General features: G+C 33.2%; 1 protein-coding gene across 1 annotated transcript in view; it reads right to left on the bottom strand.

Annotated features, from left to right (window-relative positions):
- Window positions 1-23,154, bottom strand: part of Agps (alkyldihydroxyacetonephosphate synthase) — a 484,483-nt gene that overhangs the window by 343,354 nt on the left and 117,975 nt on the right. Inside the window, exon 3 of the mRNA XM_089593784.1 lies at window positions 818-1,098. Within this exon, the coding sequence (XP_089449910.1) occupies window positions 818-1,098 (281 nt within the window). The remainder of the gene's footprint in view (window positions 1-817; window positions 1,099-23,154) is intronic.

Raw genomic sequence — 23,154 nt, 5'->3', positions numbered from 1 at the left:
TAAAAATCTGCTTTTTACAGCGATAGCATACAAATGTGCAAAATATTCATCAAATACTTGTACTTGGAAGCAATATGGACATAAATTTAGTCTAAGCTATTAAAAACAGTAGTTTTCATAACTTGTAGCCAATCTTATTATTTAAATATATAAAAAATTTTAGATGTTAAAAGTGTTGTAAAAATGGTGCCCCAAGTTTTAGTAGTTAAAAAAAATAACTGGTGAAATTCTTGAACAAAAACTTATAATTCTTAAAACAACAAAGGAAATGATGAAAGCTACTTGAAAAAAATTATTGGTTCAAGTTATTTTACGAAATGTAAAAACTATCAAAAGCTTTATAAAAAAAAAATATAAAGAGCTTATAAGTCTTAACTAAGCGAAGAAGAATTTCAAGCAAAAATTATTTTTTTAGTTTTATATTCAACTAATTTAACTAAAAGTGATCTTTCAAGACTTCAATTTTATTGAATTTTGAGCTACGTAAAGGTTTTTTCAGTATTTTCTGTGGTTAATTGATGTAATACTATACGTATACCTTATTTACCATCACCATTGGCCTAAGCAAAATAGATTTTAATTACTTGTCAATAATAAGTTATTTATTTATTCCTATACAACAGACATTTATTTGAGTGTGCGATCATAAGATATTTAGCAAAAAAATAAGTTCAAGAGATCAAATTCTAAAAAATCATAAGTGTTACACACGTACGAACGAATTGATCTTTGTTAGACAAAAAAACTTAAAGGATTAACATGATTGTTTTAAAAAATGGAAACATATTAGGCAGTAAAAATGAATAAAATTACGTACGTGGCCAGACTACAACATCTGGAATTCTTCCAGGCCATCCTTGCTTGAGCATATAAATTTCTCGTAATGAATGGCCATGAGCTCGAAAAAGACGATCAATTCCTTCTATTGAGTACTCAATGTTCGAATATTCCAAAAATTTCATGAATTTATTACTGATGATGGATTTTGGATAAGTTTCTGGCCAACTTTTCGAATTGACATGATTAAGTAAGTTTATGTGAAAAATCTCTTTGACCCAAGTAGTGAAATATGGCAGCTCCTTGCTACCAATTGAATACCTAAAATGAATAAATATCAATAGCTTCTAAGACAGTAAGATAAAATGATAAAAAATACCTCGTAGCAAATGACCTAAGGGCGATAAAATATATTAGAAATTTTTAACTTTCATCCTACAAAAATAAGTTCATAAAAAAAGGTAAACTACTTTTATTATTAGTGTACCATATCACCTGTTCCAAGCGTCTAGATAAAACTGGATCTCAATAGACAAAAAGCGCGTTACAAAATTTTAATTCCGTGTTTTACACAATCTCACTTAATGTAAGCAATAGCTTGTACCCAAGGAACTCGAATACTTATCCATATGCAATATCAATACTGCAGACTTCTTGGTCGTGGCAGAGGCATTTTAGCGTTAAAATTAGTTGGTGTGGGTAGTGATTTTCTGCAATGCGAATTTCATTGATTTCTGTAGTTTATAAATAAAAAAGTTATCGGAAACCTGTGTTTCAATACAGAAGTACGGATCCCCCACCATACCTTGACGAACTCAAAAATTTTCCTAATTTTTTCAACGATTTCCTACATCAACAAACTCACGTGCCAGCTTATTTTTAATGGTAATTAACATCGGTTGTAACGACAGATCACTGTGACGATCAAATAAAGCTGCCAAACTTGATTAAAAATTGCATTACTAAAAGTCAGGTTTAACGATTTCCTACAGTATAGCACCTAAATTTTATGCTACATGAGTGCTTATGTCTACATAAAAAATAATTACTAAAAAAATCATTCTTAAATTCAATATTTATGATTACGATACTTAAATGTCTATCTTTATAATAATTAAGAAATTATGCTTAGTGCAAGCACGTATAATATTCTATAACACTTGAATACAACTAATAAAATTTTAAGAACCGTTTGTAAACATTTATTGTAAAAATGTTACTCAAAATCCAATTAATTTTATCGGTGATTGAAATACGGTGTTTAAAACATATCAACAAGCGTTTTATTAAAAATTTTTTTAAACAATGACATTTTTTAAAAAAAGTACATTATTGACGGATTTGACGTAAGTATGGTACCCTTGACTTAACGATTATTGAAATCACTAAAGATTCAAAACTAGACATTATTTCATATCCAATTTTAGAGATATTAAAAGTTTTTATTTATTCTTCCACAACTTTGAATAATTATTTATAAAGCTTAATATTTTGTAAATTCAGAATTGGGAATGAAATGAACGAAAATAACAATTTGATAGTTTCTTCTATCGTTATGCTTTATTTACAGTTATTTTCTAAGGAGAAGAATTGGACAAAAATCTTCTTGTAAATTAAATAATTTATTTCTTAAAACTGTTGCAATATTACGTAAAACAGTTCAAGTTGAGCCAACTATCAGAATCATCGAAGCTTTCTTATAAGTAATTAAATCAAATCTTGAAATTTTTTTATTGGTTTCGAATTTTAAAAACCTAATGTACTCAAATTATTATTACGTTGAAATATTAATGTACAGTACCCAAAATGATGTTATTGGACTTCAACATTTAATTCCTGAAGGACATTTTTCAACAATGAAATTGTTTGTATCATTAATTTATTTAGTGTCAAGTTTTTCACGAGATATATTTTCCAATGCTAAAATTTAGTTTATCTGTAAAAAAGCACGCTTATTTTTCTGTTCAACAAAATTTTCTGTGAAAAAGATTTCTATATTCATTACATATTGTATTATTATTATATATTAACTTACATGCTTTCTAAAATTGAAAATAACAAAAAATTTGTTTTGATTGATAAGCAAGCGTAACAGGAATTGCTTCTTTAAAAATATCAATTAGTGAATCATAAAAAGAAAAATTCAATTGATTATACAATAATTTAGGAATATCCTGTCTTACATATTAAAAAATTAATTGAATAAAGTTTCTTCCATTTAAATTTAATCCAAAGGTACCAAATGTCAAGTCCTTTTTATAACTCTGCTAGAAAGTAGTAGGGTTGGCTAGCAAAACACGCAAGATGGTAGATCACCACTGGAAAATGTATGGATAACTTAAAATACAGGTTGCTGTTTCACACACAGTACGCTTAAGAACATGCAAAATGACTTTCATTGATAAATTTTTTTTTAACAATACGGACTCAGCAAACATCATGGTACTATCGCATAATAGTCTGAAGTACAAAAATTGATTACCAAAACAATTTAAGGTTGTTAGACATCGTAGACTCCAACAGCCAGTGATGCAATTTCTAATTGAGTATAGTGGTCGTATTGGACAGTCATACTGGTATGGTATTAGTACTAATATTAATTACTATAAAAAAAACAAGCTGACTCGTGAGTTTGGTGCTGTACGAAACTATTTTAAAAACTTGAAAAAGATTCAATTTCATCCAGGTACAGTGGGTAATCTAGACTGTTGTATCAGCATTACACAGGCTTCTTATAACTTCAGCTTCTCAGTCAACAAATAAATAATCTATCAAGTGTCAGATGAGCTTTTCATTAAAACCCTTAATCGATTACTTGCATCTTTCAGATACTTAAATAAGTGAAATGATATGCAGGTATTTGTTGAAGGGATATGACCGGACTTGCTTAGAGTATGGTCTTAACCGTTTTATTTTAGCGTCATTCGTGGGTCTCTTAGAATTCAGCTCGTAAGCTTTATTTGTTCTTTTTAGTCAAGTAAAAATACTTATTTAAATAATATGGATGATTTTAATTAATGTTAAATTTTTAATTCTTTTATTAAAACAATTGAAAACACTTATTTTTTTAGATACAATCCATTCAGACCACTTTAACAAGTTTTTAATGTTAATTATATTACTGATAAGAAACTGTTCATTTATGAATTTAAGTATCGCTGGCGAGTGTCTTTGCGCTGTTGCTGAGAGTTTTCCTTTAATTTAAGTCGCGGATTTTGCTGTGCGAGAGGTAGGGGATCACACTCCCGCAAGGAGTGCGTATTTAATACACTTGTGCGAGTGTGTCTGTTCCCCCTTCCCGCGTATTGTATAAAACATTTGATGAGGCTTGCCGCGAGTAGGTCTGGCTCGGGCAGCACGCTTGCGGCACTCTCCATGTCCAGACTTCGAGCGAAGTAGACGTACCTACGCAACAGCAATTATACTCGAGCAAGCAGTATAAGGCAGCAAAGTCGTTTTTCGGGCAAAAGATGTACCCAAGCAGCAGCAACACCGCAGAGATTTACTACTCCACGCTGGATTTGTAAATTTTAGTATCTTTTATATTTTAAAGGCCTAAGCAATAGAGGCAGCATTCAAATAGATAAGAACTGCACGAACGGCTAGCTAATCGTCGTGTCGAGGCAGTGATTTTGTTGAAGCGTTGTCAATTTTATCTGCACGATCGACTCGCTATTCATCGTATCGGTAGACAAATTTAAAGGGTAGACAGCTCGATTTGTAAAGCTGATCTAGTCTGAATTTTGAATATTCTTTGATAGCGTCACGATTTTCCATTATCTCAGAAATTATTGTTAATCTCTTTCTCTTTCGTAAATATATTTGTTGGTTGTTTAAAGTGAAACCATTTTGTAAATCCTTTCACTACCCCTCGCAGAAGCTCGAATTTATTCCAGAAAATTAGACAACAAACTTCCACTTTCTTTAATTCGGCAGCAGTCCGAATTTGCCCTGGGTTTTTCCATTCGAGGCTTTCGAAGCTTCTCGAGCCTCGAGAAAAGCCCAGCATATATACACAAATATACAGGAACTTACATCTATCACTAAATACCATTACTGCTTCTTCGGAGTTCTCTAATGTTTTGTGCAGTAATTTTCAGTGGTTCTTTAAACTACTCGAAAGAGTTCGTGGCCGGTAAGATGTTACGGTTTCTGCTTTCTCTGCAATCGCTGGAACTACTTTCGGCGGGCCTCCATCGTTGTACCTCTTTCCTTAGCGTAGTCCTCAGCCAACACGTTACGTCTTACGTACATAAGGTACTCGCAAGTCACTAAAGTCAAGAGTAGACTAAAACCTTAGAGGACAAGTGACAGAAGTAAAAAGAGCGATTTTTCCTTTTGATGGTGCGTTTTTATAGCGTCAGAGCGAGTAAAAGAGACCTTTGATTGAATTAAGTCAACCGATGAGCGATTTTCTTGCAGACTGCGTTTGCAGAAAAACAGTAGGCTTGCATGATGATGTTACATTTTATGATTTCATATATTAGGAAATAACAATACAACAGTACTAATCACATTTTTTTGACAAGTGCGATTGAGTTTTTGGATCAGTGTTGATCAAAACTCGCATCAGCAATAAAAGAACGCCAAATACAAGTTCAAGTATGACAATAAGTTTACCAATTTTGCTATTAATCGTTTTGGGGATTCCACAATCAATTTTGAGTACAATGAAATAATGTGGTAATTACAATTTTTAAATTGGTATACATTATTAAAAATGAACTATCAACGTGCAAGTAAACTATTCATTTATACACACAATACGATTTAGGCATTCATATATGTTACGTACCATTTCACTACATACATGCATTCTTACAACGAGGCTAGCTATATTATATGTCAGGATATTATGAAACATTCACCATAAAGCTAATACACATACACACACGCATAAAAGTCACGTATGAGCTCCACTTGTCATATGAGCACACTGTATGTACACAATACGTCTTGTATAAATTTTAGAAGATGAATTGTATTTTTACGTATAATAAGATTTCTCTGTATCAACTCGGGATGTAACAAGAGCCCTACAAAATAAAGAAATAAGGTTCCAGGACTTTGTTGTTCTAGTGGTAAAGTTTTGTGATTAAAAATAAGTGTTTTAATTATACATTTCTCATCAGTTTGGAATCCTTACAGCTTTAACAAATAGCCTTTTTTATGTATTATAAAATAAGGAAGTACAAACCAACGGCAGTTCCTAAGAGCCAATGACTATCTTATAATGCATGAAACATACGGTACTTTTCAGAACTATTATATTTTTTTACTTTTTGTCAACTTATTATTTGACGAAAACTAAATGGACTCCAAACAAAAATTTTTATGAGTATAATTCTTTTATTTCAAGAAGTGTCAAGAATAGATGCTAAATTTTAATGTATTAACAAACTAAAAATATTCTACATTACGTGTTAACACACTAAGGTGCTCCACTCAATGAATTTCGAATGAAGCCAAGAGGCCAAGAGGGGTCACTTATTTATTATATTAGCTTCGTCTGCCGTACACCCTCTCCTTTTGCATAATAGGTAGACCACTCATGTAGTACATAGTCGTCTCCAATATCTTCACTTCTTTGGCATACATTCCATTTTATTTCTTGATTACGTAAAGCTTATTGTATTTCGAGTGTTTGCTTAGCTTGAATAGCCCTTAGTAATTTAATCATTTTATTTCTAGACATCAATTATTTCTTTATGCTGTAGGGCTTAAATTTAGCTTTACTTTTGGTTATTATCAGTTTCTAAAAAATTATATAGTACTTTGTTGAAAAGCTGCAGTAAATGTTTAAAGTAGCAGCTTAATCCTTTAGTCTCACTTATTTATATCTCAAATTCCATAAGTGGCAGTCCCATTTTTAACCCATTTTTCGTTGTACTAATGTACTACTTTTGCTGACATGCAAATGGTTTTGACGTGAGAGAGTCGATATTTTCAAAGATTACCCCATAAATAGCTGAATGGGCGTCCCTTATTAGTTTGCTTCCCAGAGGTTTGACAAGATTGATTTCATCAACGGTGCTAAGCAAAGTATTTTCTCCATCAAATCCGCGTACCACCTTAAGAGCGTCCATAGCGTAACTACTTAAGTAGCCATATTTTTTACTAAAGATTTACAGGTACAGGCGCGATTTTTATTCAAAGACTAAATTGTTCAACAGTTTGCTTCGACTGGACTTCTTATTTTGCTGACGCGATGGATATTGTGCGTATTTATCGACTTCACCACACGTAACAGCCATAATTTAAGCCACAGCCAACATAATCACTCTCGTTCATTTTTCTGCCGTAAATTGTACATTATACTCAATGTGTACAGATAAATCACCGAAAGCAACATAAATAATACCAGTTGTGTCTATTTTATCGTATTTTATAATACGGTTCTTAGACAGGATAGACCTTAAAATTTCAAATCTAGTCCCATTCAAATGAAAAAATATACTTTGACTTCTTGAGGTCTATAACTAAACACTCCAGCAACGTTAATGTCTGCTAAGTTGTGTAAATTAAAAGCAGCCTTTTAAATATTGTAAAATAAAAGGTTACTTGTTTAATATTTGAAAAATTTTATTAATTATTTCCGTTTATTATAGATGTATTCGTGAGAATAAATCACTTAGTTCTTTGATACTATGATCCTTTTCGTCACCTAAATTCTATACTTAATCTAAAGTAACTTTATGATGAAGTTCTGTAAGACTTACACGTGATCACGCTGCGAGGCAACATGACAATGGCCCAGCCATCCTTGTCAAAGGTGTCTAAAAAAATAAACATAAAAAACAAAAATAAATATAAACACTGAATTTAGGCCGGTTTTTAAATTTCCTCTCTTAATCTAAATTTCTTATCCAATAATGCTATCCATTTGTATCATAGACATGTGACTATAATTGTGTGTATTGTGATGCATCAATAAGGTATTTAAAAGAACAGTCAAAGTATTAAAACAAACACCATGTCTGATAAACATATTCAAAAAACTTGGACACAAGAAAAAATTTTAGTAAATAATTGAACAGTTGTATCTAATAATAAATTTTTATCTATGAAATGTAAATATTATATAAACATTAAATTTTAAAAAAATTCTGCGAAGGTTGGTAGGGGTATCTAGGGTGGCCTCTGGGGGGGTATAAACTGTACCAACAACTATATAATATAAAAAAATATAGATACTGTAACTCAACTTATGACACACAGACCCAGTAGTACTCTGTAAGTGTGAGTCCTGAATAAAGCAGAACCAAACAGAGCAAACTTACACCTTTGCGTCACTGTTCCTCAGCTCACTAGACTACTGAAAATCGGGCTGATTTATCACTCTGTAAATTAAGGGAGTTTCTATAGAATTCCCCACACAAGCAACTATATTTTACAGGTTTTTAAATACATATATGTATATATATATATATATATATATCCCTATATTATGTAGTTGTATTGACGAAATTGAGTCTCAGCCCCCCACTCCCTCCACTCCCCCTCAGCTCCCCCTCGATTTACGTAGTTATTTGCTTGTTTTAACGTCATTTTTAATTAAATTATATTTGAGTGAGCTCCCCCCTGCACCCCCTCAGCTATCCCTCCCCCTCCACCTTTCCCCCAATGAAATACTTATTTATCTAATGTTTTATCATCATATATGTTAAAAAATATATGCATTTAGTACTTAAGTCACATCTTGTTTTTAGGGTTTTTAAGTCACTGATCATAGGTCTCCCTCTATCTATTCGCTTCCCCTTACTCACTATGTGTCTCTGAAGTACCATTATTCGTTTAACTTGATTGAACTTTTACATTTCAAATCTCTTTCTGGTCCATGTCTACTTTACCTAAATATAAAATTCTTGATTACTTGAGGACTTCTTTAAGTAAAAGACAGAATTTAGGAGGAGGTATTATTAAATAGACAAGCACAATTAAGCTTTTAAAACAATCATTCATTCTGTTAGCTTAATGTTGTGACATTTTACGTGTCATTTTTACCCATCTGTTCTTTTAAAACCCTGTCCACATATTTCACATATTTGTTTTTCATGGTTTTTATGAATTAACATACGTCTGTTTTAATGTGACGATCTTCAAAGTTTTATATTTTTGAATTTCTGAAAAATTTCTAGCTAAACAATATTTTTAATTTCTGATTTATTCTCGGATGCAATTTGAATAAAAATTCTTTTTGGATTCTTATATCTTAATAAAGCAACGTATAATTGTCCGTAAGAGAAGAAAGGTTTTTTAATATACAATCCTTAAGAATCAAAACTCTGTTACTCATTAGTGACAGATGTAAGTTAGTTATCAAAACATAATTAATACCAAACCTTGTTAGAGTGACCCGAATAAATGGTGTTTAAGAAAATGAATTATTTTAAATTCTTTTAATAAAACAATACATTAACTAAAATTATCCATATTATTTAAACAAAGACTATTACCCAATTAAAAGAAACTAATCAAGCTAACGCGCTTAATTCCTAGAAACCCAGGAACAACGCTAAAATAAAACGGTTAAGACCATACCCTAACTAAAAACGATCATAACAAATTAACATTCCTTGTGTGTTTAGTAAATCTTAGTTTTGTTACAAGAACGAAAAATCCTTTTATCAAATTATGTTTGAATAAATAAGAAAAAAAATGCTCAAAAATAGTGGAGGAAACTCGTCAGTGGACGACTCTATTTTACAACGGTTTTTTTCTAGACTAGAAGGCAAAGCTCGATAGAATTTTATAGATGTTACTTTTGCATCGATCAATCAGTTAAAAAAGCATCTAAAACAAGAATTTTTATAAGCCAAATCATATCATGAAAATATGGACGAACTTTTAAAAACTATAACGAAGCCAAACAAAACATTTTAAAATTTTTATCATAGAATAATTTCTTTCACAGAAGCTACTTTAACCGACCTATTGACTAAATAGAATGATGACAAACTCAAGACGTCACAAAAACCACAACTTATAAAATTAGTTCTAATAACGTTTATTAACGGTTTATCTGACTCATGGAAATTAAGTAGAGCACTTTGGAAACTCAAAGATATCCACGAAGCTGTAAAAGCTGCTTTACTTACTGAACGCACTTTTCCACCAGTATACAATCAGGCCAAATACGTTTACAAGGCCGTACCCATGACCTCTACTTCTACGACTCCTGAATCTACCGAACGTTACCGAAATTCCTATTCCTGTCTCTACTCAGTTCAACCACAAAAAATACATCAGTTTTAATGACCCACTGACCTAGAATAGTTATTCTTTCCCGCATTCCTACGATAAAAATGATGTCAAGATGACTCAACCAAAATTTGACGAGTATGGTCGAAAAATTGTACATCCCGCACTTAGCTACGCACCTCACCGATGAACAAGTACTCCGCCACCAAGCCATACACCACCACCACCACCTTGGACTAATCACTAATACTACCGTTCATATTTTCAACAATTTTCATACTCTCAACCACCACCTTTTTATCCACCTTACTACCCACAAATGTATTATCCTTATCTTCACACTCCAACTCAAGGCTATCCTTACCATCAACAAGCCCGTGCCAACTCTCCAAGTAACGAGAACGAGACTCGCTGTTTGGACGTGACTGGAAGTTTGAGCCCAATCACGCGTTTGAAATCAATAATGGCAATAACATCTATAGAGCTTTTTGAGCGTGAACAATAGAAAATTTGCCAGCAGTTAAATAACGTCGCAACACATACTAGAAAAATTCGAAAATTTTTATATTAGATTCAGGTTCAGAAATAAATATCTTTAGTTATAACGCATTAAAGAACGACAGAAAAACAAATTTGATAATACAATTGAATTAGAAGGAATAGTTCCACAGCGAATATACACTGTAGGTACTATTACGTGACACAGATCACGAATTTCACATTATGAGTCCAGAATCGCCAATAAATAATGTATGTCTTTTAGAAGATCCAACTTTTATGCGAGAAAATGATAGAATCTATTACGGATTGAACGCATTCACAGTAGGAAGCAAACCAATTGAAGCTATACCTTTTCTTTATTGAGATAGTAAAATCAACTCCTTAAAATTAATTGAGAACCAAGAAAAACCCTTAAGACTGAAAACTAAAAAAAATTTCGAATCAACTTTCGAAAAATTTATTTTTCTATTTAATAACGAATATAAAATAGCCACACCCCCTCGCGATACTATTTATTATAATTCTCAAGGATTTCAAGTAAATATAATCACGATTTCAAGTAAACGTAATCAGAAGCTTCAATTTACCATCCAAAACAGGAGCAGCTATGAAATTACCAACTAAAGACACCGGCCATACTTATATTCATAGAATTACTACCGTACCTGGAGTGTATATATGCAAGGTGGTAGTACATTGCAAAGAAGGTCACTGTTATACAATAGTTTACGGAGATCATGAACCCCTATCTTGGATTAAATCTATCAAAGATCTTATGAGTAGGCCGAATAGATGGAGAGCAGGATTTCAAGGTTACAATTATACTTTTAAGTACAAATCTAGTAAATAAAATACTTTGGACGAAGAAATATTATAAAGAGTTCGTTTTTCACCTATAAAACCAAAGCAAGCTAAAACTTTGATAGCCAGTCAAAATGTATCAAAAACGAATCACTCTCATTTCAATACTATTGAAAATATACAATCAGCACCTAACGTACAAAGAAGAAAACCTAGAGATACACTATTAAAAGTACCTCGGGTATGGAAGAAAGACAGGGTGAATTAAATGTACGTACAATACCGGAAAAATTAAAAATGATACAAATAAAAGAAACCAAGAGCTCAAATAAAAAAGTCATCATTCGAACGCGACACCACGTCTACTCCCCTGTTCAGTGAGCCGGAATCCAACACGCCAATACCATTAACAGAATGATCATTTATCACAAGTTTTATAAATGCACCTACAGAAGAGGCTACTCATAATATAAAGAAAAACTCAAGTAACAAAAATTCGGAAATCAGTAAAATGGAAAAAATAATTTTTAAAAACCTAGAGATGTCATCAATACAAACTAGCATTCTAATAAAACTCAGTACACCTTGAGCCGATGACGCTAATAAAAAATTTGCAATATTCTAATGAGACGAAGACTCTACCTCTTCTGATGAAGAAACTTCAATTAAACTACTAAATAAATAAAATTGCAATCTTCTTTTTGACGCTCCATACAAGATTGATACGGATACAAGAATTAATACTTACAGTCACAAAGATTGTGACTAAAGAATTATTGATGAATGAAATCAAAACTCATTATGGTAGGGTGGTTACAATAAAAAAAATGAGATATCAAATAATAGAATTCTTAGAGAAATACAATCTTTACCTTCATCCTCTACCGAAAATCATGACAGCAATTATTTAAATTAAGAACCGAAAAAATGAATTCACTTCTATCGTCTCCTTTAAATTCAATCTCTTCTACTATAGAAACTGAATTAATCTATGAAACAATGAATGAATTTATTGCAAACAGGTGCCTCATAAGAGAAAAATCTGCTATTAAAAATGTCCTACCAAGTATAAATTACAAAACTTTAATGAAGATCTGTATGAAAAAACTTTATCACCTGTGAAAACAATAGTATTAAAGATAGAGACGAAAACTTATCTCAAACGGAAAACATAGAAAACAAAACTAATTACGATATTAAGAAAAATTCCAATCAAAATATTTTACTGCCAGCAAGTCACACGGCAAAATTGAAACTCAGCTCGTAGCAAAACGGTAACGAGAGAAATAAGCCCTTTTAAAAATCCATCTAATGTAATTTATAAAGCTAATAAATGACCATTTTTAAGTACTTCGAATATCAGATACGATATCAGATATAAGAGTTATCTCGAAAAAAGTACAATTCAATGTACAACCAAAATGAGAAGACGTTATGATTACAAACAACCGTGGTACATGTTTTCAGTAGTCAGGAATAGAAGCTTTAATGATGAATTAAAACCTGTCACTTTACGAACATGCTTTAAAAATCTTGCAAATGCTATATTAGTAAAGGAAGTTAGTAATGCACGTATTTGTAGAAAAGGTGAGCTCACCAATAATCTTCCTAGAGAAAAATGCCATCAATTTCATACGAAAAACTAATTTTATACGAAGAATCAATTTTATTCGAAGAACAAAAATTTGTCCACACAGAAACCAGAAAATCTATGATAATAACAAACACAGCATCAGAAATATTTTACATAGTCGCTTCAGATACAGTAGGCCCTTCTCCACAAAATACGTCTGGAAATAAGAACAAATTAACATTGCAATGCTTACTACCAAGACTTTTATTGCAGTTCCTGTTCCTTATATGCAGATATTAACTATTGCCAATGTTTTGTCAAGACATTTAATTTTAACATTTGACACTCCTAGATATATTATCATTGACTGATCAAAAAGTCTTATTAATCACGTATTGACAGAAGTATCAAAAGTTTTAGGATACCGTTTAGCTTTCACTAGTGCATACCACCCACAATGAAATGGTTCGTAAAAAAAAAAGGAAGCTATGTTGAACGATACTTTGAGAATTAAAGCTAAAAATAAAAATGATTGGTATGAAACGGTTCCCTTCGCAATGCACGAGTACAACACTTCAGTTCATTGGTAGACAGGCACGTTCTTCAATTTTACTTTTAGATGAATTCCAACTAGAAACCAACAGTTTATACTCTAGTGACCTTGCCCGCTGTCTACGTACAATCCAAAAAATGGCTTATGATGGACTTTAAATCTCAAAACAAAGCACAAAATCATTTTACAACCATAAATCAAAGCCACAAAACTTTGAAGTTGGAATGACAGTTGTAAAGTTTCTTGTTATAAACTTCATAAAATAAATAAACGAAAGGAGAATTCAAAAAATTACACTTTATCTAAAAATAAATCTTCCAGCAAGAATAATTATAAACTCTGAATGCAAATAAAACATTTGACTTGAGGTGACAAGTATAAAGATTAACTAACTGAAAAATGATAGCTGTTTTATGAGACCCCTTTTTGTCATATAAGACATCGTCTCAGCAAATAATGCAACAAACAAACATTCAAATTCATAGGCAATAGGATTTGAGGAAATTTCGGAAAATCAGAGAGTGGCGCTTGTATTTTAAACCAACTGACATATCGTAACTGTTTTATATAATAAAAGGTTTTCATCAAGGTTCTCATAACAAATGGTTTACATTGACATCTGGCTGTACAGAACGAATCGCGACGCAGTCGGAGTCAATCCACGCGGTACGAATTTATGTAAATAGTCGACAACAGTACGAGCTTTTCTGGTCGATTTGCAATAGCTTGTTAAATATTCAAAATAGACAGTCACTTATCTAGATCGTGGATAGTGTTGTTCTTCGAGTGGCTTCGGTTTAGTGGGCTGAGTTGGCGGAATGATGAAGTCCTTTTCACGGGAAGCTTCGGCGTTAGAGAAACGTCCTGCCTCAGCATAGATCTCTCAACTGGAACGATCCCGGGGATAAGACGCCACTGGCTCTGGCCACGTGGGGATAACCTTCACCGTTGATGTGAACCAGCGTGATATTAAAAGCCGTGACCTTGTGAGCGTGGGACTCTTGCCACTAGCTTCATATGTACCTATTTAATTCCGACTTTTACGGGCACAAAACCGATTAGCCTCGAGAGCGTCAGCGTCCAGCCCTTTTATACGTCGGCTCCGCGCTACTTTTCAGGAAACGGAGGAAACTTAAACTAGTTTTCATTTCAATCCTTTTTCATTTATCGACTCGTGGTATTCATCCATCAAGCATTGCGCCACAGATAACAAGACATCTTATACAGTCCAATTTTTGAAGAACCCTAAACAGGAAAATTGGATCAATTTTGTAACAGAATTCTTAAAATTAACAAAATAATAGCAACAATAACGTCAAATTATAACCAGGAAATAAAAGACTAATCAACAAATATGTTAACTAAGTAAAACACCGACAAAAAGAAAAAAAAGATTAATTCAACCAATTTGTTAACTAAAAATATTGGCCCTTCTATTTTTGCTGACACTAAGGTCTAGTATCATACAAAGCGAAGGAGATATACCAGAAAATCAGACTAATCCGCACCAAACAGCACATTACTATTACGTTAGATTTTTGTAGCATTAAAGACAAAACTGAACTATACCATTAACTAGATAATGTGCTTAAATAATGTACTTGAGTAGTCAAAAATCAAGAATGCAAAAATTTAATACCAAGATATACGTTAAACGATATATTTCGTTCAACAAAATCAACATACGAAGATTTAAAACTATTTTTGCACACAAGATACAAATACATAGTAAAGAAACAAATTTAAACACTGTAGTATAAGTTATTCCTAGCCACATGATAATGAGACGAGGATAAAGTAAGCGTAAATGATAATAAGCTTTACATTTTTACATAAACAATATCATATTCATAAGCAAAACAGACTCATGTTGTACGCTCAAATCTCGAAAAAATGTATGGTAAATATAAGTATAGAAAAATAATTATATATATATATATAGAATTAGAAAAAAATGTAAGACATAATGTTAAAGTTAAAAAAAAATCAAAAATTTAACTGAAGAAGCATGCTGATTGGATGACCATGATAGAAAAACTGAGTCCAAAATATAAATATTAGAATAGACTAACTTTTTCCACCTATAAGAGCAAAAACCCCTATTTTTCATGACAAATTTTTCATAACAAACGAAGGTAGATAAGCAGTTAAACAAAGTTTTCCACTTATAGGTAAAGAACAACTCAGTAGCTATGCCATGCACTTGACTCTACTTCCGAGAAATTTATATTCAGATGTGAAAGGATATGTCAGCATAGAGCCCTGACATAGAAATCTAATCGTAAACGATGCTCTACAAAACTATTTTCTTGCCAACAAAATGGTAGTTTTCGTCCTCGGGCAAAGTGCATTTTGCTCGAGGGCGCACTTTCCGTTCGCTCATTACTTTTCGCCAACGGGCAGGAAGAAAAATTCGGGCCCTTCCAGGCCCAAAGTTTGTTTCCTAGGGCAGAAAATAATTGGCAGGCGGAGAGTGCGCCCACGGGCGCAAAGTTGCACTTTTCACCCTCGATACAAGAAATTTCATTTTTATCTTGGGCAGAATACAGTAAAGATGAAAACATTTTATATTGCTGACTTAAGATGCCTATTTTTGAAGATAATAAAAACAATCGTTGCAAATTCTAATTATTTATGAACCCATGAACAGATATATTTAAAACGCGTCAGAAAGCATTATATAAATCAACAGAAACTTATTGGATAAGGCTCAAAATCTTCGAACAGCGATTGTCCTCCATACAAAGTTCCACCACAATACAAGTATTGTGCGGAAATAATCCTTCAACCACACAATCAACTAAAAACCAAGATAAATGAATGGGTGGAATCAAATGATGCAATTGCGTTAACTAGAATGGAAAAAGCCGAAGAAGACATTGCAATAAAAAACAAGCAAATCATCTAAATACATCCATAACTTTTAAAAACCTAAAAGTAAATTTAGCTTTTATGATAGTCATTGCACTAATTTTATTGAAATGTTTTTAAAATAAAATAAATAATTTGTTAATTTACCATGATTTGGATATAGAGCTCAATCAAACAGATCAAGTGAGCCTCAAATTTTTTTAACGCAATATAATACACCAAACAGAGTACGAAAACTTCTGAAAAATTAAGGACCACCAATCCCTGACAGAACAGCAGATGACTATTTACGGGTACAAGGTCACTAATAATTCATCGTATAAGTGACCAAAAACAGTAAGTAAATAACAGCCACAAAGTAAATAAACACCCTCGTTATAGCTATTATATCAATTTTCGTAAAAAAACAATGGCACCGTGCTTCATAACGAGTTTGTCACAAGTGTATCGAGATGGAATAAAAGACTATCTACAAAAATTAACCTGACTTGAACATAACTAAATTACTGTCTCTAAATCTATATCCAAAAAAACTTCAACATTAAACATTTATGTTATACCCTCACAAAAAATATTCCTCGAAAAATAAGTTATTTTTTTGCTTACATACTTAGTAGTTATCAATATTTAATACTACATTCAATTTGCAAGTCTGCTTTAAGTGTTTGATACCAAGCCAGAAAAATTTACAAGGAAACAAGTGATCAACAAAAACATTTAATCACATCGTTTCTCTTCTTTTTCTTTATATTTTCTTTGGGGTGGGTCATATTTATCCGAAATAATGTTTGCAGATGTATGATTTTACCGAAAAGCAATTTTTCCGAAAGTTAAATAGCAAATAGTTAATATTGTGTATTATGTTTATGAAAAAATCGACAGTAAGCAGACTTGTAGTTGACCGACAAAAAAATTCGTTGACAAATAGTGAAATTATGTCGGCATTTTTTTTTCGGCAAATTTTATTTCTGGTAATTTTTATGTCAGTTTATTATATTTATTGGATTCTTTGTTTGTTTTGACTGTAAATAGTTGCACCACGTGCTGCTTTGTCTCGCATTATCCATGAGATTATTTCCAGGGAAATCAATCAGAATCAGTCAGGTTTTTTATACGGACCATAAATCTATGGTGTGCAAAACTGTTGGCAGATTGTAAAGACATTATTAATGAATAAGATTATCGTTAAAAAAAAGACATCAGTACTTGTTCAAATGCGTATCAAACATTTTTGCAAACAATTTCAATTTTTTTGTAACACATGGTATGATGTATACATCAAATTCAAACCGGCTCAAAATACTAAGAAAGTATTAAATATCATACTTGTTGTTTGTGATCAAATAGTGGTTCCTTCTATTAGCGTAGCGTTTCGTAGCCATAGGATGTCATGAAATCGTGTTTGTATCACGATCGGAAGTTAAGAAATTCTAAAATCAGCCATATTATCTCCCTTTAAGAAAACCCAGTATGTGCGTAATATACTATTTATTCCTAGAGATGGAAATTTGAGTTCTTCTTCCTAGGGCATATAATGAATAATGCAAAATCTTGTACCCAAGGAATGAAAAAGTATTAAAAATCTTCACAAGTAGTAGTAGGACACATAGTATACTTTGTTTCATGCGCGCCAAGTACAACTGACGTGCCTGAAGGCTGCGATTGATGGTACGTTTGTGCCCAGATGCGAACGACATTCTTCATGCCCGTGTGAACACACTACGGAAGCATATGAATGCCACGACTCTAATATGCTGCGCGTGCTTAAATTTTGAGAATAAATAACACGTCAGCATTTTAGCAATATTGATGTGCTAGTATTGCAGTATATGGATAGATAATATTGTAAATGTATAAAGTGTACAAATTGTTGCTGGGTTGTGGGTTCCGCTATCTGCTGACGTAAACACTTTAACGTTGCATTGAAAATTGTACGAGGATTTTCTATAGGCACGCTATGCGCGCAAGTATATCAACAATTGCAGATTGGTGACTTTGAGAAAATGGGTAACGGAAGTGGATACTGCATGTGACATCCCGGAGTCATAATACGAAGAGTGGGCGTGGCCTACATCGGCACTGTCCCTCGACCCACTGTAGATACAAGTTGACATTAGCGCTATCCCACAGCTACACATTAAATCCTTAAAATGTAGAAATAATACTGTTCGTAACCATAAATAACAAAGAATAGGAATGTTGATCACCATAAACATTTTATTTTTTTTACAAGAAAACTATACTGTTATGTTAGTAATTTGCTAAAAAATCCCCACTTATGCTGTTTACAACAGAAATTTTTTTCATTACACTATACAGAACAAAATACGGTCTCGACTCCTGGGTGCTTGCTTCCCTTGTCTTCAGCTAGGGAGGCAATTACACACTCAGGAGGGAATGCCATACTTTCGTTCAGTATGGCGTAACATACTGTTTTTACCAAAAGCATGCTGTACATGGCCATAAAAAAATATTTTCCACCATTGGTACATGTATGTTAGCAGTTTCTTTATCCGTTCGACTGGTGGTGATCTGAATAACCGTCAATTACCTCGTTAATTAATTATTATTCTTATGAGCTACACAAAATTTTACTTTGACATATCATTGATGATAATTCTGCAGTAATATTACAAAATAACAATGGTATTCAGAAAAGAATAAAAAATTGTTTATTATTATAAATAATGTTATTTTCAGTTCAATGTAATTTCGTCATTATGGGCCGTAAAATCCCAAATGATAAAAGCCAGCTTTGCACTGATGCTTTGTTTTTATCACTACTCTACTATTCCTAGTACTATAAAGAATGACAGATTTATACTCTCATCTATAAATATGCAAGTATTATACACTGTCATTATATCATTCCCATAACGCGGACTGACGCGGCTCGAGTAATGACGGGAATGAGTACCAGTTGAGCACACGTATGCGTAGCACTAGTGTAATCGCAAGGCACGAGTTACTGTCACCAGCCGTGAGTGCGAGTTTATCACACGAGTGCGGGAAATTGTCCCACACGAGTTGCGTACAAGATTTGTGAAATGAGTGTTAGGCAACTAGGTAGTATGTATGTTGATGATTTGCAAGAAAGGTTGTGCGGGGTGCAGGGGTGGCAAACCCTGGTAGAGGGGTTCAGGGAGGGGGGCAAAGCCCCCTACTGCGAAAATACCAAATGATCGGTAAAAAAAAATGTTTTTATACCTCACACATCAAAGTAAAAATTCGATAAAATTTAAATTTTATTTTAAAAATATTTATTATACTAAATAAACTTTGAATGATTTACACAAAAATTTTTTAAAATAATTTTACAACCGTAACAAATCTTGTTAAAGGACCCTGTACGGACTGAATGGGGTCGTGGTTCTAAATAAAATATTCTAAAATATTAATATAATATAGTTTGAATAAAAATTCACAAAAAATAAGTCATTAAGAAGGAATTTCAGTCACGAGTTGAAACTTAGACCAGGTGATGATAGTTGTACATACACAGTATTTTAATTTGTTTCCCACGAGATTTACGGTGTGTAGCAAAATCTCTTTCAATGTGCGGACAAACCTTTGCCACACACTATGCGGGAAAATCAATTTTCCACTCTAAAAATAGTGCGAAAAACACCTATTTTCCGCACACTGTTGCGAAAACACTTCCTATCCCCATGGATCAGATACAATATTTTTTTAACTTTTGTGAAATTGGCACAAGTTATTTTTTGCCTTATTGGTACCATAGCAGTGATATTACAATATGTGGACTATAGACAAAGCGATTAAATTGGCATCAGTGCGCGGTACAGCACTAAAGCAGACGTCGCGCGTCAGTTGTAGTGTTGTATTGCTGTACCGCGCGCTGCAGCCAACAACTCAAGGGGGTTATGGTAATATTTCATTTTCTTTGAAATTAAAAAAAAAAATCATTTTATCATTACAAATAACATATAGAAATTGTAGAGAAACTAGCTTTGTAGTTTTCGAGAAAAAAAATCTCAAAGTTTTTCTGTATGTACGGGATTTTATAGAGAGTCTGTTGCGAGCTCGCTGCCAAAGATACGTATTGTCATATAACTCGTTAAATTTTTTATAGATTTTCGTACATTTTGAAGCTGACCATCTTAAAAATATCATCTATTCGTATACACGATAGGCCTATTCATGGATTGTGTACAGGTGATCCCAAGAAGCCTTACATCCTGAGAAAATTAGATAGCGCTTCGCATACTCTAGGTGGCGTACGTGTTTCGATCACTAAATTATATATGTATTTGACTATGTGACAATTATTTTGAAACCAACAAACCTATATTACTACTACAGATATTAAACTAACATTGAATGTTTGGCACTGTGAGCGTTTTTTGTACCAAATTCACATCACGTACCTCTATCGACCATGTAGCGAGAAGCTACCTATCAAAGCCAGAAATTAGCTGATTTGACACAACAGTACGTACACTGACAGGGAATTGGTGGAAAGACTCTCCCGATCGGAGATGTCGCACTGCGAAAATCAGTAGCACTGCTCTTTTGTGGTACCTGCAAAATCCTCGCTGGCCTGGGGGCTATTTGCTCCCAAGCGTGAGTGCCGAGCCACCGAAACCAAGCTATAGTGGCTCCAAACGACTAGTGGTGAAAAACCTGAGGCGAAGCCGAGGGTGGTTAACGTGAAATCTAGGACGTTTCTTAACCTCTGAACGTGCTGCGTATACAATTTTTCACCAAGCCTGCACCAGGAGAAGGAATTTTCGTTCCACAAAGCGGAACGAAAGTTCGTTCTTCCTGCGCAGTATGGTGAAGATATAAATTCACGTTATATGTAAGAAATATAGAATTAATTAGTGAAGAATCACGGAAAAATTGAGGTTGAAATAATTTTTCGGCCTTCTAACCTCAAAATAGCACCTTTGACGCTTGATTTTGGGTTCTCAGATGGAAAAATATACGTAACCTGTTCGAAAAGGATTTATTACGTACCTTGTTACGTAAACCTCTCGGTTTGTAAATTCAGCCATTACAAACTCAATACGTAATATGCTATTTATTTTTGCATACACTTATGCCGTTCATTTTTAAAAGGTTATGTTATCAACATTTACGTACGCTTTGCAATTAATTTTTAAATAAAATTAAATTTCGATCTCAAGTCAACTGTCAATCAAACATTTACGATACGGACCTGTGTACTGTAAATACTCAATACATTTTCCAGTGAATTTATTCAATTACTTTATTTGTCTATATATGTTTGTTTACAAAGCTGTGATTTAGGACTCGTTCCGGAAAGTATACTAACGAGCTTACCTGGGTACAACGGCAATTTTTCATTTCAAGAATTTCTAATGAAAATTTCGTGGCACGCCAGAGTCTATATGTACACAATATACCTATATACAGAAGGTGTTTATATAATTCAACCCATGCATATAGGTATAATTATAAATATAGACTGGTGTGCCACAAATATATCATTCATAACGTTCCGTTAAGCATAAATCTTTAAGTACTTTACTAACAGTTACAAAGTTCAAAGGATGACTATTCTTTTCATGCGTTATATGTATATATATATATATATATATTTTGTGTAAATTGCATGCGTGCTGCAGACGACAATAAATGTTAGTTCAAACAATAGCTCTGGAGCCTGTAAGGCTGTTTTCTTCAAACGCTGCCAGAGGTTAAGTTACGTAGGTTGTGGTACGTGGTAACGCCACATGGTCGGGCGGCGTTACTGTCAACCTGTACTAACTATCGTTTGGTTCCGCATGTCAACAACTTTGATATTTTCTGCTGTTTTGACTCCCATGCTACACCAATAAGGTATTTTCACTTCTGACGTCATCATGCAAAATGGCGAGGGCTGGGGGACAAAATTTGAATTCACACAATAAGTTTAATCGCGACTGCAAAATTTTTTGACATATTCTAGTTACTCGATTTGATTACGAAAATTTCTCCTTTTCACGAGCTATCGAATGGGTATCAGATATACGGCATTTTTTCATTATTAATAAGTGAAATCGATAAATAAAGTTGTCGCGGGCAAAAAGTGACGCCGGAAAACATTTATTTCAAACCCTTCACAAGCATTCAATCGCACCTGTTTTAAAATATATCAACAATTGATATTTGATTATTGATCACAAATTCTTACTGCATGACATAACATCACGTACATAGCCTAAAACTCAGCTCAACTGAAAAGTGTGGATTGTTTGGTTAGAGTGCGAGTTACTTCTATACCTATATACACAGTCTCACTGCTGGAGTGCTGGGTAGAGGTAGAGCATTTCATTAGACTGTTTTAACAGTTAAAGAGTGTGCCGATGTTTTGGCGCTGATTTGAGCGCCAATCCATCGGGGCCAGCAGAGGAACCATGCACACGTTTTCTATTGGCTGGCGGCTTGTAGGCTTGGCTCGCGGGGAGAGGTAAGGGAAGATGAGTGAGGGAGACATCATAATCTCAATGTGTGCATCGGTGATGGAGAGAGGAGAAGCTAAACCTATACGTATATGCATACAACGGGCTATATATCTATAGCTATAGTTGTACACTGCTCATACGGAAAAGAGCTGTGCGTATTACTTTTCTCGCTTTTCTTCCCTGAAAGAAAGATAAGCTTTTTAAATGCAGTTGATCATTCGTTCAACTATGAAAACAAAAACATAATAGTCAGGTTATCAACAATTTTTCTTTCATTTTTAAAAAAATGACAAGCTCAACGCAATTAGTACATTATTTTGCTTTATTAATAAACGAGCGCCTTTATCCCAATAATCCAGTGCGCTCAATTGTTCTTCACTTTTATGATAAGTGAAATTATTGAATAATAAATGAAGGCATTCACCACAGCGACAAGGTACGCTCAA

Source organism: Copidosoma floridanum, unplaced genomic scaffold (assembly GCF_036245765.1).
Source record: "Copidosoma floridanum isolate Cflo_tuat_1 unplaced genomic scaffold, Cflo_Japanese_pri ptg000020l, whole genome shotgun sequence".
NCBI classification, from domain to species: Eukaryota; Metazoa; Arthropoda; class Insecta; order Hymenoptera; family Encyrtidae; genus Copidosoma; species Copidosoma floridanum.
This window is presented reverse-complemented; position numbering and strand designations above follow the sequence as displayed.